At 40.1% G+C, this 14,725-nt stretch overlaps 1 protein-coding gene across 1 annotated transcript; it reads right to left on the bottom strand.

The window, feature by feature from the left end:
• Positions 1 to 2,308: 2,308 nt before the first annotated feature.
• On the bottom strand, positions 2,309 to 13,954 carry FH (fumarate hydratase). The gene is made up of 10 exons (XM_063131080.1): positions 13,823 to 13,954; positions 10,414 to 10,548; positions 9,591 to 9,701; positions 8,585 to 8,761; positions 7,793 to 7,975; positions 7,431 to 7,596; positions 6,567 to 6,770; positions 5,712 to 5,839; positions 3,761 to 3,914; positions 2,309 to 2,499 (listed from the first exon to the last, which is right to left on the bottom strand). The coding sequence occupies exons 1-10, from the start codon at positions 13,946 to 13,948 to the stop codon at positions 2,357 to 2,359; spliced, it is 1,527 nt and encodes a 508-aa protein (XP_062987150.1). The 5' UTR covers positions 13,949 to 13,954; the 3' UTR covers positions 2,309 to 2,356.
• Positions 13,955 to 14,725: the final 771 nt, after the last annotated feature.

The following is a 14,725-nucleotide window of genomic DNA, read 5'->3' as shown; positions in this document are numbered from 1 at the left end:
ACACCTTAGTGACAATATCCACCTGAACATTCAGGAGGACTGGATCCAGCAACATTCCCAAGCTGCAGGCCTGGTCTTTCAAAGGAATGCAAAATCACAGCTCTTCTGCTGATCAGTAGCACCTATGTCCTGTCTGGATTAAGACTCACATCACATATCCAATCCATTATTGTATTTAGACACCAATTCAAGCCTTCCAGTGTTTCCTGATTTAAGATGGCTTTAAATCTTGCAGAGGGTGGTAGTGAAATCTCAGAAGACAGCATGATGCCAAGTACTGGGGATAAGAGTATGAATGAAACTGGGACAACAGTACAGGTATCTACTAATGTTTTTAATCTTTGTAAACTGCCCAGAGATCTTCAGCTATGGGGTTGTATAGAAATGTGATGACATGCAAGGGGGAAAACCAGTAAGAGAGCAATCAGGGTGCACAACTAATGGTTTTCAGTGTCACAAAGCAATCCAATTAGCAACAAAATGGGAGGCATATAAAGAAAATGGATTAGCTGCATAAGGAGCTTTTTGATGTGTTCAGATTTAAAAGGGATATGTATAGGAAATAGGAGAGGCAAACCACCATGGATGAATACAAATGAGTAGCCAAAGCTTGTAGGAATAATGTCATAGGGGTAAAGCTCAGAATAAGACAGAGCTGGGGTGGGCAGGCTATATTTGGAGCAAGAGGAAAAACAAGGAAGTGCAGGGCCCACTGTGTAGAAAAGATGGGGAAATATCAGAAAGGAACAGGAAGTGGAACAGCTCAATTCCCACATTTCCTCAGTTTCTTCTCACAGAGGAAATTGCACTTAGGGAAAGAGCTGCAGCCCAAAATAAGTAAAGAGGTTATATAGAAGCACCTGGCTAAATGAATTCAAGTATTCAGGGCAAGATGAATTGCATCCTAGGGCACTGAAGGAATTTGCAGATGTCATCTTAAAGCCGGTCTATAATATTTGAAAATTATTAGATAGGCTGACCAGATGCACCGGGAAACCCCGGAGACCTCCGGAGAAACGGTGGTCACTGGGGCAACCGGGACCGGCCCCCAATTCACTGGGGAAAATGGCTGGGAGACACCGTCCCGGAAGTCCAGGAATATGTCTTCCAGTCCCCGCCCCCAGCGCCAATCTAGCGCAGCAGAAGGCTGCAATTGGCCCTGGGGGAGGAGTTGGAGGACACCATCTCCCAGCCCCCGCCTCCCCTCAGGGCCACTCTACCCCTTCTGCTGTGAAGGTGCGATGGCGACAGCGCAGCAGAAGGCTAGAGAACAAGTCAAGTGTTGCAAGACTAGAGGTTGGCAAAAATTGTCCCCATCTTCAAAAGGTGGAGGGGAGAGAATGATCCACACAATTACCAGCTGGTCAGCTTGAAAGAACCAGCATGAATTTCTCAAGAATTCCCCCCCCCACACACATTTTTTGGGGTATCTCCTAACTGTGGGTAGAATGAGGCTTAATCAGGAATAACTTAAGTCCTTTTCATTTCAATGGGTTTTAGGAGTACCATTGGATGCTACCCAGTATCTCCTTTTTGATGGAGTCATTAGCCTGGTAGACCAGAGGAATGCTGTGGACATTGTATATCTTGATTTCAGCAAGGCTTTCAACAAGGTCCCACATGATATTCTTCTTGACAAGCTGGTAAAATGGGAGTGAAACAATGCTAGTGTTAGGTGAGATTTAAAGCTGGATGATGGATTACACCAAAAAGTGTTTATCAACAATAGTTCCTTGTCAACCTGGAGAGAAGTGACAAGTGAAGTGTGGGAGAGTTCTGTCCTGCTGTTTTTAAATTTTATAGGTGACTTGGGCAGAGTACGGAGACACTTATCAAATTTGTAGATGACACAAATTGGGTGGGATTAGATAGTTGCAGAAATGTACCTTTCCAGAAAAAATAGAATACATTTTCAGTATCAAATGGATCTTTATTCTGTTAAACATGTTTTACCAACTGTGATTTTGGTAGCAATAGATCTTCTCCAAACAACTTCATCTGGTTCATAAAATTTTATGTAGAGTAACCACAGTGGTTTGTTTTCTCTGGTAGAGACATGTTGACGTTTCATGCATTGTTGCCTTTATGAATACAGACAGCAGTATATATCCAACTTTGCAATAATTTGAGGAACAGCTTAGAAACAACCCTGGTAACTGTAAGCAAGATAAAATAGTAACATTTTTATTTTTTGGGGATATTTGCAGTGTACCTGAAATTATGTCACTGCACCTACCTTGGAAAACACCGCCACCTCAGATGAAGAACACAACTACTGGTTTCATAACAAATGCAAACAACAAAACTGTTGGTTTATACAATTTTATTTTTTCTGCTTGCACCACACTTATTAAAATTACTTAGGACCCAACATATCTTCTGGCTTTACCCACTGATCAAATTGTTCTGATGTAAGAAATCCAAGCTTGATCGCAGTTTCTTTTAACGTTGCCCCTTCTTTGTGTGCTGTTTTGGCAATCTTGGCCGCCTTGTCATAGCCTAATACAAAAGGAAAAATCATGTGAGATACACAGCACAATCCTATGTGTGTCCAATTGGAAGTAAGGCGCACTAAATTCAACAAGGCTGACTTCCAGTATGTACAGGATTGCAGCATTAATCTATTGGTCATGGAGAAACAATTCAAATGACACCAGCTTTCTCAGCCAACTAGGAACTCCTACTTTTTACATTCATCAAGTTATACGCTAGAATTTTATGTAGCAGGAAGACGTTTCTTTAGTCTCTTTTTAATTTAATAAATATATAGTTTTATTTTAAAAAATTCAATCATTTATTGAAAGAAAAATTCCAACTCAAAAGAAGATTCCTCCTCCCCTAAGTTGTAATCATATATACACACTGCCAAGAGTTTTGCTGTTGGCTTTGCCTCTTGGGGCTCAGTATTCTTGTAGTGGGAAAAGGAATGGTAAACAAAATAAAATACTTAATAAAGTTGACAGGGAAGCAGTTTGGTTGCTTTAAGAAATTAACAAAGAAACAATAAAGATATGACAATACAGGTTAAGGGAAATAAAATTCAATATTGTTACCAGTAAACTAATTTGAGCATGATCTGAAGTTGAGTACTTTTAAGACCCAATGATTTCTATGAGAGAGGTAATGCTTCACTCTCGCATTAAAATAATTAAGTTTTAAGACTGTTTTGTTTTGGCCAGATCATGTCCCAAACGCTAAATCGTTATTAAAATTCCAAAATTTAGGATTGTGAAAAGTTGATGAGAATGCAAGAATTGAGCAACTTACTCAATGAGATAAAAATGTAATTAAAATTAGGTTATGAATTTTAAAAGGTGTAAAAATCAGGGGAAAACACAGCCAAAGATATTATCATCTTTAGCTTCTGAAATCTAAGGTGCCTATTGTAATTAAAAAATATATTATTATTATAAATATTTACTACTACATTATCAGTCTTTTATGCACTATGCAGAACATGGAAATTATGCTATTTAGAGGTCTTGCATATCATTGAATATCTAATCTTAGCACATGTGCAGCATGTTTCTAGGGATTTTTACTGAAGTATAAACCCAATTGAGTTAAATGGGACTTACATACTATTAAGTCCCATTTAAATGTTGCCCTTGCATTTTCCACTTATCAAGAAATTCTCCTGCCTGTCTTTCAGACCTAGCAAATTATTATTCTAGGTCTCTGAAATCAGCTCAAGCACATTTTTCAAATACCTATATTTTAAGCACCACAAATACAAGACCGGCATTGGTTAGAGACTTACCTATGTGGGGATTAAGGGCAGTCACCAACATCAGTGACTCACTCATTAGTTTGTTGATCCTCTCTGTGTTGGCTTGTATTCCAATTACACAATTGTCAGTGAAAGAAACAGAGGCATCTCCTAGGATACGTGCAGAGTGTAGCACATTTTTAATCTAAATAAATGAAAAATAATTAGAAGTTTGACAGAAGCTTATTGATTTTTGCTCTACAAAACTTTCACTCTGTGCAACACTACAATACTACTTAGAATGCCAAACGTTTTGAAGACTTTTATGGTTTTACCCCAATTGGAAGTGGGATCTCATTAGAAGACTTTGGCTCAGTTCAGACAACACATTAGTCAACACAGTGTGAAAACTCCATTCAACGGTTGAGGTATTAGGAGGTACTCGCCACACAACATGTTCTAACTTCACTGTTGTGTGACTGTGGGCTACCGTGGAGTTGAGTAAAAATCCATCGTGACATTTGACTGACAGTTCCTCCACCCTCCCCCGGTCCTCCCGATGGTATCCCAACAGCCATTGCTGCAAAAAAAATCCTGGCAGCTCTCCTAGAGCGGCACTCGCTCCTTTCGCTGCTCTTTCCAGGGAAATCTGTAGCCAGTGGGAAAAGTTAAGTCAACGCAACGGAAAACTCCACGGGGCCCGCCACACAACACACCGGTTGTGCAGGAACTCTTTTTCCCGCCAGACAACACATTTCTCAAAGGTGGTGTAAAAACACCACCAATGGAGTTCTAAAGTCACTGTTGAGAAATGTGTTGTCTGAACTGAGCCTTTAAGAGAGTATTTCTAAAGCACTTAACTGTTTTCTGAACATAGAAGGACTTCAGAATTTGGTATGACAAAGGAATATAACAAAGATAGTTTCCAGAATTGATACTCAAAAACTACACTGCTTTTAGTTTCAAAATTTTCTGCCCATAAGTTTTGAAAAGTAGATTATTATGGCACACAATCGTAGAGATGGAACACTTACTAAACCATGAGTAAGCTTTCATCCTTTTTGGAAGGGTACGTGTCACTCTCATAGCTGTAAGCTTCTACGGGGGTACTTGATAAAACTATACATTTGAAAACCTTGGCTTAGGATATATAGTTTTACAAAGAGTAAGGACATAGTCTGGAAAAACTAAAAAAAACCCACACATTTTTAAGCTAGTGCCCCATAGCATTTAATTTTATCAGTCCTTTGCAAAACTATTAAAATTATGAACTTGCAACTTAAAAGTCTTAATATTTTCCTCATGCCATTAACAGAGTTATTTCAGAAGCAGCAGAGATAATTATCAATAATTGAATCTGTACTACAAAAGCTGAACTCTGTAACCTAAGTTATATAAGTTAATAAAAAGTGCCTATTTGCCTAGTTTGCATAATTTAATCTGGAAAATTTATTCTTTTTGTGGTAAGGAGCAAGTAGTTTTAAAAAGTAATGAAGCTGCCACCTCTTGACCTCTTTGACCCAGTTGGGAGATTTTATCAAATGCTGCCTACATTTTTAAAGGTTCTTTCTGAGGCTGTAAGACATTACATTTTAAAAATAAAAGTAGTGATTCTAAGGAAGCCAGTTCTGCACCTAATATAAAATACTGTAATTGTACAGAATCGACAAGAGCTCTGATAATAATGCAAGGTTGCTTTGTAAACATTGCTAAGCAATATAGAAATGGACAGCAAACCAAGCTAAAGAGTCAACATAATCATTGTTGTTTAAGCATCAGAGGGAATAGATGAACTGCATGTCAGACAGTAGCTCTGACTCTGATGCATAAAGGCTGCAGTGGAATGTTAGGGCCAAAAATTGAAATAAGCTTGTGTACATGATGCGAATCCAACAAAATTCAATTATTCACTACTATTACAATTCTTTAGCCTCTATCACATATACTGATATAATCCTCTGGTGCTAACTAGTTTATATTATCAGAACCTCGTCAAACTTACAATCATGGGCTTGAAGACATTCAACTCAAAGTGGCCATTGCTTCCGCCTACTGTAACAGCAACATGATTTCCCATCACCTGAGCTGCCACCATAGTTATGGCTTCACACTGAGTAGGGTTCACCTTTCCTGTAAAAGTGGTGGGGTGAGGAAAAGGAAGAGTCCTTAAATTGATTTCTCAGTCACTGTTTTTAATGATTCTTTTCTGCTTATTTATTCCCTCAAGGGGAATACTTACAAATGAGTAACTAACATATCACTCAAAGAAATTATACAAGGAAGCTTGGATGTAAATGCATAGCAAGCAGGGCTTATTTATGTGACTGGCAGAAGCTCAAAAATTCTAATGAAAGCAAGAAACCCCAAATCAAAATGTTTCAGAGGCAGATTTAGGGTCCTATTTGACACCAATAATTTGAGGATTCAGTTACAGTAAGATAAATACTGGCATCCATGCATTTATTAAAAATCCATGCAATGTCTGGTATTATGCAAAATATGCTAATGGATTGAAGCTAAAATTAACTGTGTTCTACCAGCTAATAATCGACAGCTAATATCAGTTAAAATGTTTTATCTCCCAGAATTACCGAAGACTCATTTATCTACTCTTCATTTTAACCTGTTACCACAAGCCTGCCCAGAGAATCTAAACATTCAGGAGCAAAATTTCTATATAACATGTTTGTGTCAGTCTGTCACGCTACTCCAACCTATTCCCATACATTGGCAGCAGAAAAATAGCATCATTTGAAGACAAAATTTGATGAACATGTGATGTTGTAATAAGTCACAATAACTTAATATACATTACAAACACAAAGCTCACAAGAAAATTTGTCCTTGGCTTTGTTACCTGGCATAATGCTGCTTCCAGGTTCATTTTCAGGCAAGATTAGCTCCCCAAGTCCAGACCGTGGTCCAGAACCAAGGAAACGGATGTCATTCGCTATCTTCATGAGGCTGCAAGCCACAGTGTTCATTGCCCCACTTAGTTCAACCAGGGCATCATGAGCAGCAAGGGCTTCAAATTTGTTGGGAGCAGTAACAAAGGGCAAGCCTAAGAAAAAAGACAATTTTTAAAATTCAGTAAAGCAACATCAGCACTCCGTCCATCTTCTCTTCCATATGACGTACAGTTAATAGACGATTTTAAAATTAAACTATATTGATTTACATGTACAGCTCACTCTGTGGGATTTGAATAAATATTCATAAAGTTACTGTTAAACAGTCCTTGTTTCCAGGCTAATAATTAATGGACAAAGGAAAGGTCAACTGAGAAATGAAACACAAACTAAGGGTCAAAATACCCAATTACAAATCACACACTGAATCTAATAGCTCGACCTTCCAATGAGGCAGCTCCCAAACCATTTATGCCCCCAGTAGAGTAATTTGTACATAGAATGGAAAATATCCAAAGATTCAGAATAAATTTCTAGCTTTGACAACGGTTCACTTGACAGCCTTGTTGACCTAGGAAATAGCAGGTTGATCAAGTTTGCAACTTTGCTACATGCAGGACCATGATTTATAAAGCAGCTTAGCGGATGAAATACAAAAGGAGGGGACTAGGGAACAGTCCTGATTTTTCTTGCTAGAAGATGTATCACTGTCTGATCTATTTTCATTCATTGTTCCCATGTGACTTCTACAATTCTCTTCTAGTAAGTTGGGAGCAAGCCATGAGGGTAATTTCTCTCATGTCCCTTCTTACCTGTGAGTGCAGCCACCTTAGCAGCCACCTTCTCAGCAAAACCAATTCGTGTGTTCAGTCCTGTGCCAACTGCAGTGCCACCAGCTGCCAGCTCATAGATCCTAGGCATGGCTGATTTGATCCTAATGATACCATATTTGACTTGTTGCACATAAGCACTAAATTCCTTGGAAGGGGAAAGAGGAGACACGGACAGGATCATATTATTGGTCAAATCATTCTCATGTCACATGACAAATACTTAAAATAAGTGAGCCACTAATCACCCTTTGAGTGAGAAGGAACTATTAATATTTGCAAAGGTTCCCAACCAGAACAGGATAGTATTTTTATACAAGGTTAAATTGTCAAATGATTTGTACCTGCCCAAGCGTAAGGGGAACTGCATCCTGTGTATGAGTACGTCCAATTTTAATAACTTTGGAAAATTCTTTTGACTTGTCATCAAGGGCATCCTGAAGCTTCTGTAACCCTGGTAACAACACTTCATGAACCTCCTGTGCAGCAGCAATATGCATTGCTGTTGGAAATGTGTCATTTGAACTCTGTTAAGATTCAAAGATGACAAAGTTATTTTAGCCTTTCTTTGGTGACAATCAATCTAAACATCTCACAAGAATGGGATCCCTGGCTGCACAATAAAGTAAGAAAACACTTTGGCTATGAGAAACCAGGTACCTGCCACCCCCCACCCCATTTATGATGCTAATTGTACTGTTAGCACAACCAGGAGCACAAATAATAAATGTCACAGCCCCAAGTGACAGACAGTTTAAGGAAAGCAATTTCACATAGGAAATAATGGGGAATACTATGTATACGCATTATCTGGTACAAGGAAGTCATGGTCAGTTACTGATTTCTATGTCAGTCTTTTTATGTAGCAAAGAACAAGTCAGCATCTCAAACAAGTAATCTGAAGAGTTTTAAAGGCAATTCATTGCTCATTTTGTTCAAGTGTGTTTTGGAAGTTGGTCACAAAATAGCTTCCTATAAGCCATGCCCCAAAATTGAAGGTTCCTCCCCCCACCCCCGAAACAGCCCCCATATTTGATACCAGCCAAACAAACCCCATTTGATAAATATCTTGACCTTTTAGGACAGACTTCCTAATGTAAACAGAAAAAAATGGTTTGGAAAAAGCACATAGTGACCTGGCTTTTATTAACATGGTCGTTAGGATGCACTGGGTCCTTGCTCCCCAGTTTACCACCCAGTATCTCAATGGCTCTATTGCTGATGACTTCATTAACATTCATGTTGGTCTGAGTTCCAGATCCGGTTTGCCACACCACCAAAGGAAAATGATCATTTAATTTACCTTCAGATACCTACAAAGCAATACACATTTGATTGTTACTCATTGTTTTTAAAGTACCATTAATGTATAAAAACACTATTGAACTTAAACTTAATGCAATGGTAAAATTGAACAGAGATGAGTTAACTTTTAAGCTCTAGGTTTTAAATCCGTAAATCACAGTATTCAGTTTCTTTGATTAGCTGTGTTTACACTACTTTACTTGCCTCCCCCTCACTGTTGTAATACAAAGCTTGTATCATCATAGATCTCTGCAACTTATCAAAATAAGCAAGAATGAGCAAAACGATTCAATTCAGAGAAGCTGGGTTACACATAATATAATATTATTGTGCAAGACTAATTTTGCAGTGAGTGAAGTACTAGTACAGTTATATTAAGTATAACACCAGAAAGAAGAACACAACCATAGTCTTAAATGAATAATCTACAATGTTTTCTTATATCCAGGGATCTAAAAGATGACAGGCAAACAGAGACCTATTATAGTGTTTCCCTGTGTTTACTGATACACAATTTTCTTCATCTCTTATGATGAAAACATCATCGTAATTCCTAAATAACAATGTTAAATGCAAAATTTCAGAAGCCACAGATGGTTCTTTTATTTAGTTATTTAAAACATTTATATAAAACTCCACAACACAACAGTTCCCGGAGCAGGGAACAATAAAAGATAAAAAGAAGAAAACACTGCATGAGGTTTTAAAAAACAAAATACCATTAAAATTGTGATTGGTCAGTCAAGGAAGGCTTCTTGAAATAAAGTTATCTTCAGCAGTCTCCAAAACCAAAACTTTTTTGCTGCTGTAAGTTCCTGTGCGCATAATCCCTCTTACCTCATCTGCTGCCTTTATAATAGCATTAGCAATCTTTGGCTCAAGACCATAATCCTGGTTTACTTCAGCAGCTGCTCGTTTTAGGATACCAAAAGCTCTTATTACTTGGACCTATGTTTTAAAAGAATAATCTTAAGAATTGTGAAATTATACATACACGTAAAATATAGGAAGCCTTTTTGCTTGTGTCTTTCCTTCTAAACAGACCCAACTCACATAGCTAAATGTGGTTATCCCTTTCCACCCTTCACCCCACTGATGGGACATGTTCACATGATAAAATTCTACCCCAAAAAACTGACCTCCTGATAGCAATTTCACAGCAAACTACCAAAGAATGGTCACTACTAGAAGAGAAATGTGTTCACGTGAATCAAAAAACCACTATTATCTAGCAGAGAGCAACATCAGGGCAAATGTTCCTACACCAATCTCAACTGTCTATCCACGTTGCTCCCCCAACTCACCGAAATAAGCTGTCCAAGATTTGTTTTTTTTTTAACTGACTGCTAAATTTATCTAATACTGATTAACTTTGTTGACTCATTTTGAAGTATATAAATGTATATGGGAAAACATTAAAGGCACGTTAGGTCTGGTGTACAGATAACCTGGACCAGTGTTAAAGGATTAAGAATAGGGTGCCTGTTTGTGCACTGTCCCACTCTCTCATGGATTCCCCTGCTCATCTCTACCCAGGTTTGTGTATGAGAGGCAGATGTGAGAAGAGGGACACATTTCTAACGGTTGCTCCCAATCCCTTAATTCTGTACTAGAGCTTGAGCTTGGTTTCATAGAATAAATTTAGGTTTGAATTACTTACTGGCATTCGTTCAGTCACACCTCCAATCTTAAAATTCATTGTGGATCTCACAGTCTGTGCACCGTAATACTTGTCATTTGGAACTTTGAGTTCACCAAAGGTATCATATTCTATTCTAAAAGAGTTTTGACTAGCCTACAGAAGAAGAAGAAAACTCACAGTTAAAATGAAGAAGTATATCAGAAACAACACCAAAGACACATGGAAAACTGTGTTGAGTGCAACTTCCTTGGTAGAAAGGTGGGGGATAAATCAAATAAATACATACAATAAATACATATTCATATAGAATACCTAAACATTTTTAAAACTACCTCATAAAAAGTTACTTATTTGAAATGATTTTTAGACTGTCTTTAAGAGAACTGTCTCAAAAGACATATATACACTAACAAACAATTCTAGGGATCCCAGACAGGCTATGGAAAAGTACACTATTAAAAAACTTTATTTCTAGTAAAATGTCTCTAAGTAAATAAGTGAACTATACTTGGCTACTATGAATACTAGCCTCGGGGATAGGGGCGAGTTAGCCACCAATCAAGATAACTAATTAACATGAGACAATGAAAAGAATGCCAGAATGAAAAGAAAGCAAACACACTCCTTAAGAATTAAGTAGGTGGTAGGATGCAATTAAAGTTGCCCACAAAAAGAAAAAGACTTGTGGACCTATTTTACACCAGGAAAGTATTGAAAAGCAGTATTCAAGAAAGTGCCAAGTCAGGGTTCAAAAACAGCAGAGGTCTGACACTCAGAGGGAGAGGACAGTGTCACAGCAGTGGAAGCCACCAGAGGTGGGTATAGCTCTTCTGAATGGACTGCAGTTATGAAACCAGCTTTTTTATTTAGTTAAAGTATTTTAAGATGATGAAGGCAATTTCATCCCAATCTTATGATAAATATGACTGAACACAGACTGGTGCCAATTCTAGGGCCTAATCTATGGTAGCAAAAGTGGCAAAGAGCTCTTACTTTGCCACCATAATTGCATATGCTCAGTGTCATCCAACGGAGTTGTTCTGAGTAATGAAGAACCTGTTATACTTGGTCCTCAGAGGGAGATTTGGGGGGGGGGGGCTCTCAGAAATTCACTTTGAACAGTTTGAGAAGCATTTTGCAATTAAAAGCACTTGTGACTGTTCTTACTTAGACTCCATTTGTTCTGGACATTACTGGACATTTCTTCTTGTCATGTTTTGATGGTTACCTTTCAGGGTTTTTTTACCTGGGAATGTGGACATGTTTCTTAGAAATTTTTGGCTGACTTCCTGCTTGCTTGAACCTTCCCATCCTGGCTAATTAAGATGGCTAGGATAGAGCTAGATGTCTGGATGGCAAATGCTTCATTAGGAAAGGATCACATTCCACTGCAAGATCTGAAGGGCCATGAAAAAAACTGGGGGGGGGGAAGGGGGGTGTTCATTTGTTTTAGAGATGTGAAGGCCCCAAAAATAGCTACAAGTTTTCCTCCAGCATCACTCGAGCTGTCTCCCTTTTTGCTTCATTACTCCCAGCTCTACAGTAAGCCAAAGTCCCCCACCAGCTCTACCAGGGAAAAGAGGGTGCTTAGGAGCAATTGTGTCTCAAGCCTAAGTCATGCCCAAATTCCAGAGATGGACCAAGTCATCAACAGAATCACTATGGCTACAGAAGATCTGCCAGAGCTCTCAGAAAATTACTTGGATCTATTAATCTCCAGGTGTGAACCATTCTGATCAAGTTATCTCTAATAGCACATAGCTTCACAGGAATAGTTGTAACCATCCAGATCTTAGAGTTTAGCTTTCTAATTCTTATAGCCACAGATTTTACTACAAATCTGTTATAAACTTGCTCTTCCCAAGCTCAGAGAAACAACACCGAACAGATAAGTTTCTCCACGATGCATTCTTGCCAAGGCACAGTTCAATGTTTAAGCAACTTAACCATATTTGTACTTTTGCCTATTAAAAGTTAACTGTGTCAATATTGGACCACAACATTAAGTCACAGGAGAAGATCAAGGTTTACTGAAAAATACAATAATTTCAGTTTAGCATTCAAATACGTATTTACATTCTAGTAGGTTTCTGAATATTTTTGTTAAAACTGCTAATTCTGCTCCAGTGCTTTGGAACTCTCTTCCCGGGGAAGCTAGGCTGGCTCCCTCCTTGATGGGCTTTCGGAAGCAGGCTAAAACTTTTTTGTTCCAGCAGGCCTTTGGAGAATAATCTGGCCCTCCATCTATGTTAATGTCTTATAATTTTGTTGTGTATTTTAAACGTTTATGGTTTTGTTCCCCTCCCCCCGCCCCAATGTATGTTTTAAACTTTGTAAGGCCGCCTTGAGGCCCAGCATTGGGCAAAAGGCAGGATACTATTATTATTATTATTATTATTATTATTATTATTATTTATTTATATAGCACCATCAGTGTACATGGTGCTGTACAGAGTAAAACAGTAAATAGCAAGACCCTGCCGCATAGGCTTACAATCTAATAAAATCATAGTAAAACAATAAGGAGGGGAAGAGAATGCCAACAGGTACCAGGGTAGGGTAAGCAGGCACAGGGTAGGGTAAAACTAACAGTAGAAAGTAACAGTAGAAGTCTGCACAACATCAAGTTTTAAAAGCTTTAGGAAAAAGAAAAGTTTTTAGTTGAGCTTTAAAAGCTGCGGTTGAACTTGTAGTTCTCAAATGTTCTGGAAGAGCGTTCCAGGCGTAAGGGGCAGCAGAAGAGAATGGACGAAGCCGAGCAAGGGAAGTAGAGGCCCTTGGGCAGGCGAGAAACATGGCATCAAATAAATATAATAAATATAATAATAAATATAATAATAATAATAATAATACACAAATCAAGAATATTGGATCAGTATAAGATAGTCAGAAATACACATCTTGCAGCACGCATAGGAAGAATACCTCTCACTCAGTGATGCTATGAAGGAAACCGTAGTGGTAGAAGGAAATACTGATTCATATGTTCAGCCAGAAATCTTCACCACCACCAGGTTTTAAAAAGCACTTTTTAAACAGAATATTACTATTAAAACAGCCTTGGGAAAAGATCTCCTCCCTTGTATGCCATTATAAATTCGTTAGTCTTTAAGGGGCCACAAGACCCCGCTGTTGGTGTTGCAGCAGAGTCACGTCGCTACCCCCTCTGGAAAGAGTTACGGGCAGCCTTCGACGTGATGTTATAACCGGGTCCCCCGCTATCAAGCAGAGGCCACGGGCGCCCGCAGCGTCGCCTTGCGCCCCTCCCGTCTTCACCCCCCCGGGGTTGGTGGGGTGGGGAGAGAAGGCGGGGAAGCTGCCGCCAAGGTGCCCTGAGGAGCGCGCCTGCAGAGGCCGTTCAAAGTCACCCCCCTGCGCGCCTCTCCCCCTCCCACTCCGGGCACGAGGGACTCGGCCACGCGCTCACCATTCTCCGTTGCTGGGGGCGACCACGCGGGCGGAGCGGCAGGGCGGCGCGCGGGGGCAGCTGGTGCGCGTGGCGGACGCCCCTGGCGCAGCAAAAGCGCTGGAGAGAAGGCAGCGAGCGGTACATGGTGGCTGGAGGGGAGACAGCTGAGAGGAGGCGGGGCCAGAGCACAGGGTGGGAGGCAGCCAATGGGACGAGAGGAGGGCAGGGGCAACGGCCCGTCGTTCAGAAACCGCCGAGGCGCCTGGGCCCTCACGAGCCAATCGACAAAACGGAGAGGGGGTGAAAAGGGGCGGGTTCTAATGAGGTCAAGCCAATTAAACAGCAGAGGGGGGCCCCCGAAAGAACCAAGGTGAGAGCGGCAGGGGCTCGAGCATTTCGGCTCCACATGTCTGCACATGCCCCACTTGTGTCGTCATTGTTATAGCCTGTCGCACAATAATGTCGTCACTGCTATAGCCTACCTCACCCGTAGTGCCTCTCAGCGGCAGTCAAGGAGCTATTTCTGGCTTCTCAGCACATAAGATAGGATTTGCTGTTTCCCCTTAACTTGCTCCGCCCACCCTGTAACGGAAAGGAAAGGAACCTCTCCTGCCAGCACTTGAGTCATTGCTGACTCATAGAGGGACGTCTGCCTTCGCTGACGTTTTCTTGGCAGACTTCGTAGCGGGGTGGTTTGCCATTGCCTTCCCCAAGTCACAGTTACCTTTCCCCCAGCTAGCTGGGTGACTCATTTTACCGACCTCGGAAGGATGGAAGGCTGAGTCGACCGCCTGAGAACCAGCTTCCGCTGGGATCGAACTCAGGCCATGGGGAGAGTTTTGGCTGCAGTAACTGCCGCTTACCACTCTGCACCACAAGAGGCTCTGTAATGACGGTGCTATTAAATGAGATGGCCTTGAT

Source organism: Elgaria multicarinata, chromosome 1 (assembly GCF_023053635.1).
Source record: "Elgaria multicarinata webbii isolate HBS135686 ecotype San Diego chromosome 1, rElgMul1.1.pri, whole genome shotgun sequence".
NCBI classification, from domain to species: domain Eukaryota; kingdom Metazoa; phylum Chordata; class Lepidosauria; order Squamata; family Anguidae; genus Elgaria; species Elgaria multicarinata.
The sequence above is the reverse complement of the archived record's forward strand: the minus strand, read 5'-3'. Positions and strand labels throughout refer to the sequence as shown.